The sequence below is a fragment of the Mixophyes fleayi genome, chromosome 6 (genome assembly GCF_038048845.1).
Source record: "Mixophyes fleayi isolate aMixFle1 chromosome 6, aMixFle1.hap1, whole genome shotgun sequence".
Taxonomy (NCBI): Eukaryota; Metazoa; Chordata; class Amphibia; order Anura; family Limnodynastidae; genus Mixophyes; species Mixophyes fleayi.
Genome location: NC_134407.1, coordinates 196528720 through 196543888, shown reverse-complemented (window position 1 = coordinate 196543888; position 15169 = coordinate 196528720). Strand labels below are relative to the sequence as shown.

Genomic DNA, 15169 nt, shown 5'->3' with positions numbered 1-15169 from the left:
CCGTAGCGTACCAATTGCAATCGCACTATAAAATCTTAATCAATTTAGCCTACTTTATCCAATTATTTGACTTCCACAATGGGCAACACCTCCACTTTTCCTTTTTAGAAGCTTTAGTAAATCTACCTCCAAGTGTCTTAAACTAATCTGTATATGTAGCCTAAATTTTATGTACTAAATAAAACTCCTATTTTCAACCTATTCTCAACCCTGAATGTGCCCGTCCACATACTGTACAATATAATAACTACATACTACAATTTCTAGCTGCAGGCAGAATCCATGTCAGGAACTTGGTAGCACATTGGAAAAGACACAGAAAATCATCCGAGCCCTGAACAACACAAACTGGATCGATAAAAGGTATCTACTGATTTGCTGTATGAACCACTGGCTATACAGATTAGTACAAGGTCACATGGAGGGCACGTTTTAAAAACTGTGAGAAAATTAGATATTTAAAAGTAATTTATGCTTATAAACCTTTTGTATGTCAGGATGTATCAAGTCCTGTGTATTTCTCAAGGGGTTCATTTTTCGTCTTCTCTTGCTCTGAGTTTAATGGCGGCTAAATGTGTTTTAACCCTTTCCCTGCCAATGATTTACATAGACACCTGCCCCACACTTAGGACGCCAGTGACACAGAACTACATTTTTAGGCATTATATTCCTTAACTCTCTAAACTACACTCATGTACACTCTGATCTGAGGGTGAATGTATCAAGCTGAGGGTTTCCGGCGGGTTTCAAAAGTGGAGATGTTGCCGATAGCAACCAATCAGATTCTAGTTATCATTCATTTAGTACATTCTACAAAATGATAACTAGAATCTGATTGGTTGCTATAGGCAACATCTCCACTTTTCAAACCAGGCGGAAACTCTCAGCTTGATACATTTACCCAATTGTGTCTAACTGGCCACCCAATCTCTATTTAGACACACGCGATCTCAAGCAATCTCTGCCACAGACAAGGAGGTGATGTGTATGTCTGAGTCAGATCTAAGAGACCACACAGGAGTATTAAATTAACGGGTCACATTTATAAATATGTTCTAGAAAATAATATCAGCAACAGCAGGCATGGATTTTTGAGAGACCAAGCTTATCCAACAAATGCATTTTATGAAGAATGGAGTATAGAGTTAGCCAATGATATATTTAGGTTTTTAAAAAGCATTTGACCCTGTGGCTTCTGGTGACAATTATATATATTAAAGACTATTGGGTTGCAAATTAGAACTGAGAATGCTGCATGTCCCAGCCTGGTATGTATGGTTTAACTGTTCAAACAGTAGTAATAGGATATAATGCCTGGTAAAATAAGTAAAATCTGATATTTTATGAATGAGAGAACAGACATTTAATACAAAGATTTTATAGGAGAGCTGTCTGGTTGTACCATGTGTGTGGGGACATGTTATTGGTTTAGGGCAATGTCCTGGTAGTGTACTGTGTGTTTGGGGGTTTATCCACTGGTTCCCATTGATCTTTATGACCACCAGCGCAAAAAAAATGGAAATTTAGAAGTGGCGGTATGGAAAATGTATATGAATGGAATGTGATAGTTTTACAATCAAAGCAGTATTAGAAGTGGCGGTGTGGCGTACCACCATATACCAGCCCACTTCCACCACTGATGACCACCATATAAAAACTGCTCTAACCAGCATTCCGGTGGAAGTTGACAGTGTGGTTTTGATAGAGTGACTGTTAAGATCAGGGAACTCTATGGCCAGCTGCCTTTTTATGTGTTCACCATGGACTAAAATAAACGTAAAGTTAAATTATACGTCCATGGAAGATTTTCGGACTATAACGAATCTCCTTACAACTCACAGCGTGCTGCAACTGGAAATCACACAGTATCACAAAGATGTTCATCTTCACATCTCCACTATCCTCCACTTGGATCTCTCGGCTCATGGAATCAGCCCGTCCAGACTGTCCATCCTCCCGTTCCACCTCCAGGAGCTGAGACATGGTCTTAACCTGCCTACGGCATTGGCTGTGAGTATCAGTACTTGGATGCTAGCTGCTTATATGTCACCTGTGTAGCTGATCAATCTCTTTCCATCTCCCACCAGTTGTCCCTCTTGTTTGCCTCTCTCTGTTTCTTGTGGCCGGAGCTGGCTGCCCTGATTGGTGTCTGTACTGCGAGCCCATCTTACTCTCCCCACTGGACACGGCTTCTCATAGGGCTGGCTTCTGCAGCCACAGGCCTTGTGCATGTTGGCCGGATTTGGCTAACAAAACACCATATGGATCAATATCAGACTAAACCCTGGTCATTTATCAGCCTGTATGACATAGCATTGCTATCACGGACGCAGGCAGCGTTGTCTGCCACCCTGTTATTACTGATTATGCTAAAGGTGAGACTAGAGTAGAAGGATCAATACGAGAAGAGAGAGACAAAGAGTAGGAACAAGGCAGAAATCTGTTTTATTTTTCTTTTGAAGGTCGCTCAACAACTGCGCTTTGTACGGCGTTGGGCCGTGTTTGGCAAAACGTTCCAGAAGTTAAGGAGGGAGCTACAGGGATTTGTGTTTCCTATCACAGTCTTAATCCTGGCACTTAGTCATTGCATGAGTATGGTAAGTATGAGGGTGGCACTCAAAGTGAGTAACTGTATTCAAGTCGTCTCTGAAGTATCCCTCAGAATTTCTAATAACTACTTCTACTCATTTCTTGTATGAATTAAAGTAAAACGAAAACAAAGAACTGTATTCGTAAACACAATGTGGGTGGTTTACTCAACAAAAAGCAATACTTTATGACTATTCTGTGTTTGCCCCTCCTGTCATCTCTCCCCAGGTAGCCTATGTAATACTGCCAATGCACAACATCCCTTGCACCACGGTCGTTCATTTACTGTGGGGTGGTTCCTGCCTACAGTATGTACTAAAGAATTGCCCCTTGCTAGGATGGTGTCTTGGACTGGGGCTCAGCCTGTTGGCGGTGTGCCGAGGACTTCTGTGTGGAGCAGTGCTAAGCAGCTATCGTACCATCCAAGCTGAGAGTTACCGCCCAGCATTGGAGCCTCAAGACCATGAGATGATTGACTTTTTGGTCAAAAGGTTAAAACTATGGCTGGGAGTCAGCAAAGTAAAGGAGGTAAGCAATTTCTCAAGTCAAAATGAGAAAGTAGGATGTACAGTACTCAGTATAAGTGTCCTGTAAAGTATAGAATAATTGATCATTTATTCATCCTTGTTGATATGAAGTGTTTTACACAAGCTCTGACTTACACAGCCCAACTTATAGCTTGAGCTGTAGAATTGGCTGATGAGGTCAACTGTTGAATCAGGGACATATATAATAAAACAACTTCCAGAACTCAATAACCATGTAATCGCCTGCTGCAAGTGTTTGATCATAGCCCCTGAACTGAGTTGGTCAGGCTAGCCTTAGGGTCACTACAATACTAAAATAGAATTAGAGAGGAACTACCATTGCCAATTTTATGCACTGTGGTCCTCTGATAATAAAAGAACAATATATGAAACTTGGTAAGGGATATCTATTTTATACCATAGATCAAAATCTTGGTAAGAACATGGGTTTATGTTTCTTTAAAGCCATTTCTTTCAACAAGTTTTGTCAACATGAAGACACATTATATAAACTTCCTTAATGCAACTAAACACTAAAAATTTTGTGTGATCTCATTTGGAATCTCTGCCATTATGTAATGTTCTTAAGGAAATATTTTATTAAATAAATGTAATAGAATGACTCCCCAAGCCATCTCTACTCATATCCCAGTGATCTTGTTTCCCCCCATCTAGTATCGGCATACCGTGAAATTTGAAGGTTTGGGTTCTTATTCAACCCGCTCTTCCCGGATATCCTCCCATGCACATTCTGTGACCGTCCTGTCCCATCGTTCCTCTTCTTTTCCCCAAGAAGTCCTGGCATCTCCAACCAGCCCTCGGCCTATACTTTCCCCTGGGCTGGCTGTGGAACATCTTCCTACGGCAGTCACGGACCTCTTGGACAGGATGGATAAAGTGATTGCGGTTCTCAAAGAAGTGAGTGTTTTGGAGCAAAAGTTGATACTTTGGCAAAAAAAGCAACAGTCTTACAAAGAGTCACAAAAGGAAATATCCTCCACCTCGGGTAGTCATAAGCAACTTCTGCTGCCACGGACTTACAGCACATTTTCAGAGTCTGCGCTAACCCACATGAGATCAAAGACTATTAAAACAGACGGCTTGTGTCGTAGGGGAGCTCCAGATAGTGCTGGTTTGCCAGTAAACATTTCATCTGCTGGTATGTACAAAACCCGACTGGCCATGAGAAGGCCCCACAATCACGAAACATCAGGAATCCATAATGAAGATCCGATTCGACCAATCCCACGAAAACGAAGAGCCTGGGACTCGGAGAAGCCAGGAGATGCAATGCTATGAACTGATTATGACTACTGTTGACATTAAAAATGAAAGCTACATGATAGTTTTTCCTTTTATTAGGAGGAAGACACATATATATGCATAACCTGTAATAAATATATTGATTTCAAATTAATAGATTCACTGGTTGCTTTCTCATACAGTGAAGAAGGGACCCACATTTTATATATATCAGCCATATGATGACCAATGGCTGGTAAAAATTATACAGCTTCAAACCCCCAATGTCGTGGATGAGTGTAATAATTACTTTTATGAGTGTCAATAGGGGGTAATATTTTTACCAAAGCCTTGCTTCCAAAATGTGACATATTTTTCACTAAATTTAGTATGTGCACATGTCCCATCTTGACTTGAATTTTCCAAATTATTTACAGATATGCTATTACCCAGAATGCTTGGGACTTGAGGCTTTCTGGATAAAGGTTTTTTTCTGCTACTTGTTGCACTATGTCTGAACTATATTAAATTATATTTAAAAGTCAAAATAATATATAACAGCACTTACTTTTGTTCAGGACCTGTTGGACTACAAATATGAGGCATTGAGCAATCGATAGATCAAGTATATAAGTAGTCAGAAAGGTAGTCTATAGGGGTACACCATCAGCAAACCTTTACATATTAACAGAACCATTTAAACTGAATCTATAATGAAAAATATCTCGGAAGCCACAGTATATATCCTTGAGCTTTTAGTATATTTATACAGTGAGGGACGCAGAACTAAAGGAGCCCAAAAATAGTAGGCTCAGCTCAGATCAACAGAACATAAACGGATAGGCTCTCTGACTGAATCATGCCCCCCAAAACTGTACAGTGAATACATCAGAGTGAATATATCTCTTTATATTATCCTTACTCTCAAATTGAATGTATTAAACAATAATAAAATATAAGTCCTATCACATATTGCTAAACACTAAAAAATGCTATTTAATTAAACCATTATATCATTGCTGCACTGGGCATTCTGTTTAACCTAAAAAGGTCATAGTATGACGATATGAGTTCAACTGATGTATCCAAAATACCTCTTACCTGCAAAGTTGTTTAAACCTACCCCCCCCCCCCCCCTTTATTGTATTTTTGATGTCTTCAACACCAAATAAGACAAGATTACTTACATCCTTCTTGTGATGGGGTAATAAATGGTGTGGAACGCTATGATTAAGCGCTTCATGAGAAATATTGTGCCTGTGTTCCATAAATCTGGTCTTAAGGGCTCTTGTGGTTCTACTTGCATCAATGGATCCCTGTTCCTTCCTCTGGCTCAGTTTTAAAAGACTATGGGGTGAATTTATCAAGCTGCGGGTTTGAAAAGGTGGCGATGTTGCCTATAGCAACCAATCAGATTCTAGCTGTCATTTTGTAGAATGTACTAAATAAATGATAACTAGATTCTGATTGGTTGCTATAGGCAACATCTCCACTTTTTCAAACCTGCAGCTTGATAAATTTACCCCTAGGGGGCAAAAGTTTTTTTGTTTTAGATCTTTCCATTTTCTAAAGGCAATTTTAGGATTTTGTGGAAAGCTAGAGCTCAAAGTTGAATCCTGTTTCAGAATGGGGTAATACTTTATGAAAACACGCGTGAACTCATGGGACATCCGATGATATTTGGACACAAATGCTACATTAAGAGAGTCTGGGGCATTTTCTATTTCCACTTATTTATTTCCGGGACTTTTAGCAACATATTCCTATCCATTGTCTGGACCTTGTCATAGGCCTTCAAAACTGGCTAGCATTTCCTCCGCTTGCATCATGAAAAAAGGTTCCTTTTTAAACAAATTAGATGCCCTTTGGGAATTTTGTTTTCTACGCTCTATAGCGGGCACTGACATAATGTAAATAATTAGTCACATCCACCTTCTTTATGAAGGTGAATGTGACGAGAACCCCATTATGATGAGTAAGATCTAGGAAATCAATTGAGGTTTTGTGATTGTGAGGCACCAATTTTAAATTATAATCGTGCTGCAACAAATAATTATGCTTATGCTTTGCCTCCACCCCATGGGGCAGCATGGTGGCTTAGTGGTTAGCACTTCTGCCTCACAGCACTGGGTTCATGAGTTCAATTCCCGTCCATGGCCTTATCTGTGTGGAGTTTGTATGTTTGTCCTGTGTTTGCGTGGGTTTCCTCCGGGTGCTCCGGTTTCTTCCCACACTCCAAAAACATACTAGTAGGTTAATTGGCTGCTATCTAAATTGACCCTAGTCTCTCTCTCTCTCGCTCTGTGTATGTTAGGGAATTTAGACTGTAAGCCCCAATGGGGCAGGGACTGATGTGAATGAGTTCTCTGTACAGCGCTGCGGAATAAGTGGCGCTATATAAATAGATGATGATGATGATGATGATATTTTTTACCACCTCACGTTCAGCTTCCTTTTAACAATATTAATTGTTCATCAAGCTAATGATCTAGAGAAAAGCAATGTACAATCCTTACTATAATGAATTGTAACATGATTATTTATTGCCTCTAGGTTGTAAACGTTCTTGGAAATTACGATAAAAGTGCCTGTCAGTGACGACGGGATGTTGGGTGACATACTCACTAGGAAGAATAACAACAGTTTAAATTTATACATGTCTAGGCCTGCATGGGTGACCAGTGAACGGTCCTCATCTTGCGGTGGGGAAGGGGTTGTGATGTGACAGATTCCTGCCCTTTGTCTCACCCAATATTAACGGGAAACACTTTATGTGAATCACCATTTTTAAAGAGCCGATTTGGCAGACGTACCTTCTCTTATAGGAGTGGGCACATGTCATGTGACCTTTGGAAATAAAAGTTTGGTCAAAGTGGTGGTTTCACCAGTGTGGATTTAAATATGTAACTTATGTGGATTTTCAAAAGGGTCCTTATGTCGTCATGAATCTTGAGTAAAGTCCCAAATTAACACATTGGGCTAGATTTACTAAGCTGCGGGTTTGAAAAAGTGGGGATGTTGCCTATAGCAACCAATCAGATTCTAGCTTTCATTTATTTAGTACCTTCTACAAAATGACAGCTAGAATGTGATTGGTTGCTATAGGCAACATCCCCACTTTTTCAAACCCGCAGCTTAGTAAATCTAGCCCATTGTATCTTTGCCACATTGCAAGTTGGCATCTTTGTGATGTTGGCACAGTTGTATCTTTCCTTCCCAGCAACTCACTTAATGACTTGTGACATCGGCATCTGGAGATGAAGTTGTAGAAAACAAATGCTGCAAAACTTGTGGACATCATTAGATATTATGGGCCTCATTTACATTGAAGAGCACATTCAGCTAAACATGTAAATGTGCAGATACATTTCTTTGCAGGCATGCATGGTAAATACTGGCTGCTTCTGTATGTAGCAGACTAAATCCGGGCAGCTTTGTTCTTACACTGCGATTCAGAGTTTAGGTTGGATGCCCCCTTCCCACCATTGTGAATGCGGGGAGGGGAGAGAGGTACATTTACTGTGATTGGGGAGGGGGGGGGGAGAGGAGAACATTAACTATGATTGAGGGGGGAGAGGGGGAACTGTGGAGGGGGGAAGGGGGATGTTCACTGTGAATACGGGGAAGGGAGAGGAGGACATTAACTGTGATTGGGTGGAGAGGAGGACATTAAATGTGATTGGGGGGAGAGGGGGACTCTAACTGTGATTGGGGGGAGAGGGGGACACTAACTGTGATTGGGGGGGAGAGGGGGACATTAACTGTGGAGGGGGGAAGTGGGATGTTCACTGTAAATGCGGGGAGGGGAGAGGGGGACATTAACTGTGATTGGGTGAAGAGGGGGACACTAACTGTGATTGGGGGGAGAGGGGGACACTAACTGTGATTGGGGGGGGAAAGGGGAAGTGGGATGTTCACTGTGAATGCGGGGAGGGGAGAGGGGGACATTAACTGTGATTGGGTGGAGAGGGGGACACTAACTGTGATTGGGGGGAGAGGGGGACACTAACTGTGATTGGGGGGGAGAGGGGGACATTAACTGTGGAGGGGGGAAGTGGGATGTTCACTGTGAATGCGGGGAGGGGAGGGGGGGACATTAACTGTGATAGGGTGGAGAGGGGGACACTAACTGTGATTGGGGGGGAGAGGGGGACAATAACTTTGATTGGGAAGAGAAAGGAGGACATTAACTGTGGAGGAGGATGCTCACTGTGAATACGGGGAGGGGAGAGGGGGACATTTACTGCGATTGGGGGGGGGGGGGGACATGTCCTATAGATTGTAAGCTTGCGAGCAGGGCCCTCTTACCTCTCTGTCTGTATGTATTACCCAGTCTTGTCTTATTAATGTTTGTCCCCAATTGTAAAGCGCTACGGAATTTGCTGGCGCTATATAAATAAATGATGATGATGATGATTTACTATGACGAGGGAGTGGGGGGAATGTACCGTGATGAGGGACAGGGGGCGCGTTTATGGCGAAAAGGGAGGGGGGCACATGTATTTGCACACGCTACCCTCTTATTCTATTCTCAGATACACTCGTTATAAACTCACACTTTTATGCACTTTTCCTTAAATAATGTTGCCTTATTCAGTATTAAAAATACCTTATAAAGTATTTTACTGTTAACACAGAAAACCCTGCATTCACAGTTCACACATATATCATAACGTTGTTCAACATATGATAGTATATCAATATAAAATTAACACTAGGTTCACCACCTTTTTTCCTTACACTATCCTTGCACTATTTTCTTTACATATGTATCTTTAGTAAGAATTAGTATTTATAATATTGATTTAACTATCACAGATATCAGACAATAGCTGCACAGTTATATGTATATAAATAGTTAAATCAACATTACAAATACATATAGCTTTATAGATATATATATATTATCAATGATACTTCTCAAATCCTTATATACTGTATCCAATTCTTTGTCTGCAACGTAGGTAACGTTCCTGTAGTAAAGAGTCCTTTTCTGTAGTGTAGTGTATTCCTATCCTTTTCTGTAGTGTAGCGTATATTTTCTGTAGTATAATGTATTCCTATCCTTTTCTGTAGTGTAGTGTATGCTCGTTGTCCAGGGGCAGGCAGGCAGTAGAGAGAGGGGGAGTCCTGGGTCTGGCTTTTATAGTCCAGACCCGGGAACTCCAAGCATCCCCAGTGGCCAGGTGTGTGTGGGCCAGGGGTGATCATCATCTTCATCATCAGTTATTTATATACCCCTTGTGTCTCTCCCCACTGTGTACGTGCCAACTTGAGTGGGGTTCTTTCATTTAACTGTGCATGCACCGACGGAGCATGCGCAGTTGTAGTGTGGCCATGCATGTGCCGATTGGCGTGTGCACTGTATGTACTGCACATGCGCAGTTGGTCAATGTACTTGTGTGTGCGCGCTCGTGGCGCGCACACCATGCCCCCTTCGCAAACAAGTTGTAGTTTGGTTTTAAAAATTAAATCAAACGATATTATGTGCTTTGAACGATAATCGTTCATCGTTGCAGCATACATACTAATGCGATATTGGACCTAACGCTCGTTTATTGTGTGATTGGCCCGAAAATCAGGTGAAGACCCTGTAGTGTGTACCCAGCCTTAATCTGTAGATCATAAATTCTGTTGAAGCGCTGTGACACTGTTTTCCCACTTGTAAGGAATTTTTCTGAATTAATTGTTTATACAAGTAATTGTATTATCTTGTCCTTTGTTGTCTACTTGATATACAAGACACAGTTAGTTGCTGTTTTGTATTTATATTTTTTTTTATATATTCCTTAATTAAAATGTGCTGTAGTTTTTTAACTTTCCGAAGACTCATTTGTATTGTTCATCGCTAATTACATCTCCAGCGCTGTGATCTATTATTTTGACATTTTTGTATTTTCGCAGACTAACACATCTGCAGGAGGTAAATTGGTAGCACACTTATTATTATTGCACAGATTACCCAGCGCCAAAGGATATCAATTTATTTGTTTCACTTTTAAAAATGGTATTTAAAAATGACTGTTGTGTTTCCCTGCACCGAGTCTGACCTTCCACTCCTAATTAAATTGCATAGCAGAGCTCTTCATAGTCCCTGTAGATAGTATCATCTACTGATCATATCTGTGTGTACTACATTATTAATTAGGCAGCAGCAAATGGTTTAATTATTTACCTTTCCAGTTTTCTTTATTTTCTAAATGACAGGTTTCCAGATAAGAGACCATAGACCTGTATCACCTATAGTGGGAAGCATGGACTAGAGCAGAGGATCCCAAACGTTCTCATTTTGAGGCACCCTTAGGGTCTCTATAATTTGTTCAAGGCATCCCTAAGCCAAAATCCCAAGTAGCCCCCGCCTTACTTACTACCGGCCTTGGGAGCTGGACAGTTTGGGAACCTCTGTACTAGAGGTTTAATAAGTTTACCATATATAACATGTCTTCCTAGAATGACTTTGAGATGTGCTATTACCGTGACTTAAATGTTTGCTGCTGGCCAGTTTTATAATCACTTCTTTAATAATTCACTAAAACTAGTCTCCTTATTGCATGTGAACAAGCCGGACACTACAACTTGCAATGTTCTGGGAATCACCACACCTAAATATGCTCCCATTTGTCCCAGACAGTGAGTTACCCAACTGCCATAGTCCTGGATTACACATGCATTTTGTTTTCCTTTATAAGTCATTCTTTTACATGACATCAGTTTCTTTACCACTTTATCTTCAGTTATTTCTTTTTACTTGGCCTTCTATTAGACAGCATTGACTGGAAGCAGTGCTATAATGCCATGCACTTCTTCCTCCAGATCTGGTTCCACCTAAAATCTTTTTAATAACATCCTTTGCTTTGCTATGGAGCCAATGACAGGGAGTGTGCTTACTTGGTTGATGTGTTAGTCTTGTTTGTTTGCATGTTGAGATGGATGGTGGCTTGGTACCTTGGATGTTGAGATGGATGGTGGCTTGGTACCTTGGATGTTGAGATGGAGGGTGGCTTGTTACCTTGGATGTTGAGATGGATGGTGGCTTGGTACCTTGGATGTGGGGATGGATGGTGGCTTGGTACCTTGGATGTTGAGTTGGATGGTGGCTTGGTACCTTGGATGTTGAGATGGGTGGTGGCTTGGTACCTTGGATGTTGAGATGGATGGTGGCTTGGTACCTTGGATGTGGAGATGGATGGTGGCTTGGTACCTTGGATGTTGAGATGGATGGTGGCTTGGTACCTTGGATGTTGAGATGGATGGTAGCTTGGTACCTTGGATGTCCTTTTGCTGGAGGTCTTTATTTGGACTTTCTTTAGGGTGGTCAAATCTCAGTGTTGGGTGCTTGTGGGGTTCTTAGGAGAGAAGAGAGGGAGAGAGGCTCACCTTGTTCAGGTCAGTGGTTTTGTGCAATTGTATCAGTAGTCCTTGTCGGGAGAGCTATGTGGATGTTTTTCAAGATAAATGTATCAGGTATCAGTCAGTAACTTATATGCTTGTGGGAAAATGCTCTTCTGGTTGGTTTATAGCTCTGTTGCGTGTTGTATATAGCTCCCGCTGTTTATAGCTGGTGGTATGTTTATAATATCTATAGCCCAGAGTTTTGTAGCTCTATTGCAAAATGTATATAGCTCTTAGTGTTTATAGCTTGTTGTGATGGGCAGCTGAGTTGCGTGCCGTGTTTAGCTTAGTGTGTGTGTGCCAAAACAGCGTTTATAGTCATCAGCGTTTTTGGCTCTTTTGCAAAATGTTCATTGCTCTTGATATATTGTTTGCAAAGCTTGCAGCTGGTCATGTTGGTTGTGCAATGTTTAAAGCTTACTTGCTCTTACCTCTTAAGCAAGATGCTTATGGCTCTAGGTGTTTTGTAACTTGTTGTAAAACTGTCATAAATTTGCTCACATAAAACAAACAGGAAAAAATACAGAGAATGACAGGGTGCAATACGGACTGTGCACATCTCCTGGGAGCTTCAAGTACAAAAATCCAGTCGCAGTACTAACACTCTAAACAGTAAGTCGCAGAAACGGAAAGAAAAAGCAATCTCGCCTCTCCCAACCAGCTCCTTTGTTTTGGCTGGTTTTCCTGGCGGTTTGTTAAACAGCAGTTTAGTAAATCTGACTGTATTTTGATCATGGTAAAAATCGGGATGATCTGTAAAGTGTTGGTTTGGGAAACTGGTTTTCAGCTGTTTTCCTGGAGGATTGGCTTTTAGTAGATGTGACGGTTTTTAAACCACTAGGAGAACGCTGCCCTTTAGTAAATCTACCCCCATGTCTGTTAGTTGCCATACGCCTCTCTAACAAACACCCTTCTCACGGATGCTCAGCTTGGAGGACGGCCTGTTCTAGAACTCATAGTTGTGCAATATTATCTCCATCTCTTTACGGTGAACTTGTCCACTGGATGTTGTACAAGTCTTTGAAATAGTCTTATAGCCTTCCCTGAACAATGCTTTTCAATATCCTTTTTTTGGATTTGCCTTGAGCGCTCTTTGATCTTTTAGATGCATTAAAAACAACTGTGGAACCTCCCATAAACAGGTATATTTAAAGATAAATTAATGCCCTTTAATTCTATACAAGTGAACACCAATCAATCACATGACCTCTAAGGACAGAAGATGGCTCCAGAGTTTATTTGTGTGTTAGTAGAGGGGTTGAACATGTATGTAATCAATTATGGTTTGTTTGTTTGTATTTGTAATTGATCAATACAAAAAATATTTTTTTTGTGGATATTATCGAGCATTTTGTGTTGATCAGTGGTAAGAATTTCCAAATAAATTCACTTTGATTTCATGCCGTAAGAAAATAAAATGTTGAGTACTGAATTCCTTCACAGACCAATTAGATCACAACAACGGCAATACCAAGATTGAGTTCGCAATACATAGGTTTGACAAGACCAGTCCTTCATGGAACCATGTTGACCACTGTGTTATCAAATTATTTTCTACTAGTGATATAGTCTTATATATAGATATATTTTGCCTTGAATCTGTTTGCATGTCGCATCTTACGCGAAGTAGTTCTGTGCATGCTCATGAACAGACCTTATACAATTCATACCCAAATGCAAATGACAACTACGACTGCATAGGTCTTGAAGGGCGGAACGGGGGATGGATGGGGTGGACGGAAGTAGGCAATGTACAGTAAGGTGTGTTCACAATTGCAGAAGATTCAAATCCTGGGTTTCTCTTAACTACGTTTGTTTTAGCCTTATCATTTGCAGGTGTAAGTGCCAACTCATTAGTGATGACTGACGGCCTAGTCTTTGAATGTAAAGTGCACGTATGCATGCCACTAGCTAGCACAGAACATGAGTATGCAAGTATGATAGACCATAAAATCTCATTATATGTACAGTATGCATTAAGAACATCTTGATTTATGTATTTAATGTAAAAAATATATATTTTTTCTATAAAAAAATATTTTTTAAAACCAAGGGGGTATTCAATTGTTTCTTTTAACGCGCTAAAACAAAAAAAACCGAGCGCTCTAAAAATATTACCGTTAATACGGTAATTACTCGCTAAATTTCATCTCGCAGCTCCCTGAGCAGCGAGCTGAAATTCAGCCCGCTGGCAGCGAGTAATTACCGTATTAACTGTTTACGCGCGCAAAATTACCGTATAATATGAAGTTTTTTTCGAGCGCTCGTTTTTTTTTGTTTTAGCGCGTTAAAAGAAACAATTGAATACCCCCCCCAAGCATATTTTTATTAATGATTGTACTGCTTGTTCATTTATTTTATAATATAGATGATTGTGTATGTGTTCTGATGGTATTGTATACAGCACATATGCTTGTGCGCATACGGTCTGTTAACATACGACAAGTACTGTAAAGGCCGTGTACTTACACCCAGATTCAGACGGAAGCACATTTTGAGATCCGCTTGGATATGAATACGGACAGAACCAGTCTACAGTTCTGTGCTCTTTTTTAAACCACAACTTGCGTTTCAATGTGAATCAGGCCCATTAACTTCAGCGAAGCCTAGCAGTGACTTATATTAATGGTTGTGATGCGCACAGTCAGACACGAAGAGTGTGTTAATTGATGTGATGTGTGTGTGTTAAGTGATAAAACGAGATGGTTCTCAGCTACAGACAAGCTTTTTTTATTATGACGATGATGGAAAAGTAAATATACCCTTAGAGCTGTGAGATGTTGCCAGGAATCTATCTTTATTCTACATTGATTAAAAACATCTTTCCCTTCAATCTATATTAGTAAATAATTTCTAGAGCTTGGTATGTAAACCTCTATCCTTTTACATTGTAGAAAATTGTGATTTACTTGTTCGACTTGCATCTTACCATCACCAAAATCCAATTTATGTTAGATTGTCCCATCAATCTAGATGGGTTTTCAATCTGCTGGCATATATCTGTAAATAGTGTCAAACATACCAAAGAGCCTTTAAGAAAAATGGTCTGATGAGTTGTCAAACATTAACACCACCTTTAAACTGGCTTAACACTCTTTTGTAGGCAAATTTATCCTGAAATCTCCTAATGTGGGGCTTCCAACTATGATTACAAAATAGATAAACCCAATCTTGTCTTCTGTCTGGACAAATAACTGATCAATGACTGCAGTCAGTAGTGGGTACTGCACAATCGCACAGGTTGGGCGCCATGTGATCGGGTCTTTCAACATGACCATGAACAACAGGATTCATCCAATTTTCCTTACTTATATCTTACAATCTTTAACAAGTTTAAGTAAACCTTTGTGTATATTATTTGTAAATGACACAACTACATGCAACTAGGTCAAACTTAGCAAGCAGGATGAGAACTTCTC

General features: G+C 40.4%; 1 protein-coding gene across 1 annotated transcript in view; it reads left to right on the top strand.

The window, feature by feature from the left end:
• Nucleotides 1-4472, top strand: part of LOC142095421 (polycystin-1-like) — a 90658-nt gene extending 86186 nt beyond the window's left edge. Inside the window, 6 exon segments of the mRNA XM_075178367.1 lie at nucleotides 268-363; nucleotides 1842-2010; nucleotides 2088-2375; nucleotides 2463-2597; nucleotides 2818-3117; nucleotides 3792-4472. Coding sequence (XP_075034468.1) covers nucleotides 268-363; nucleotides 1842-2010; nucleotides 2088-2375; nucleotides 2463-2597; nucleotides 2818-3117; nucleotides 3792-4415 — 1612 coding nt within the window. The 3' untranslated portion in view covers nucleotides 4416-4472.
• The last annotated feature ends 10697 nt before the right edge of the window (nucleotides 4473-15169 follow it).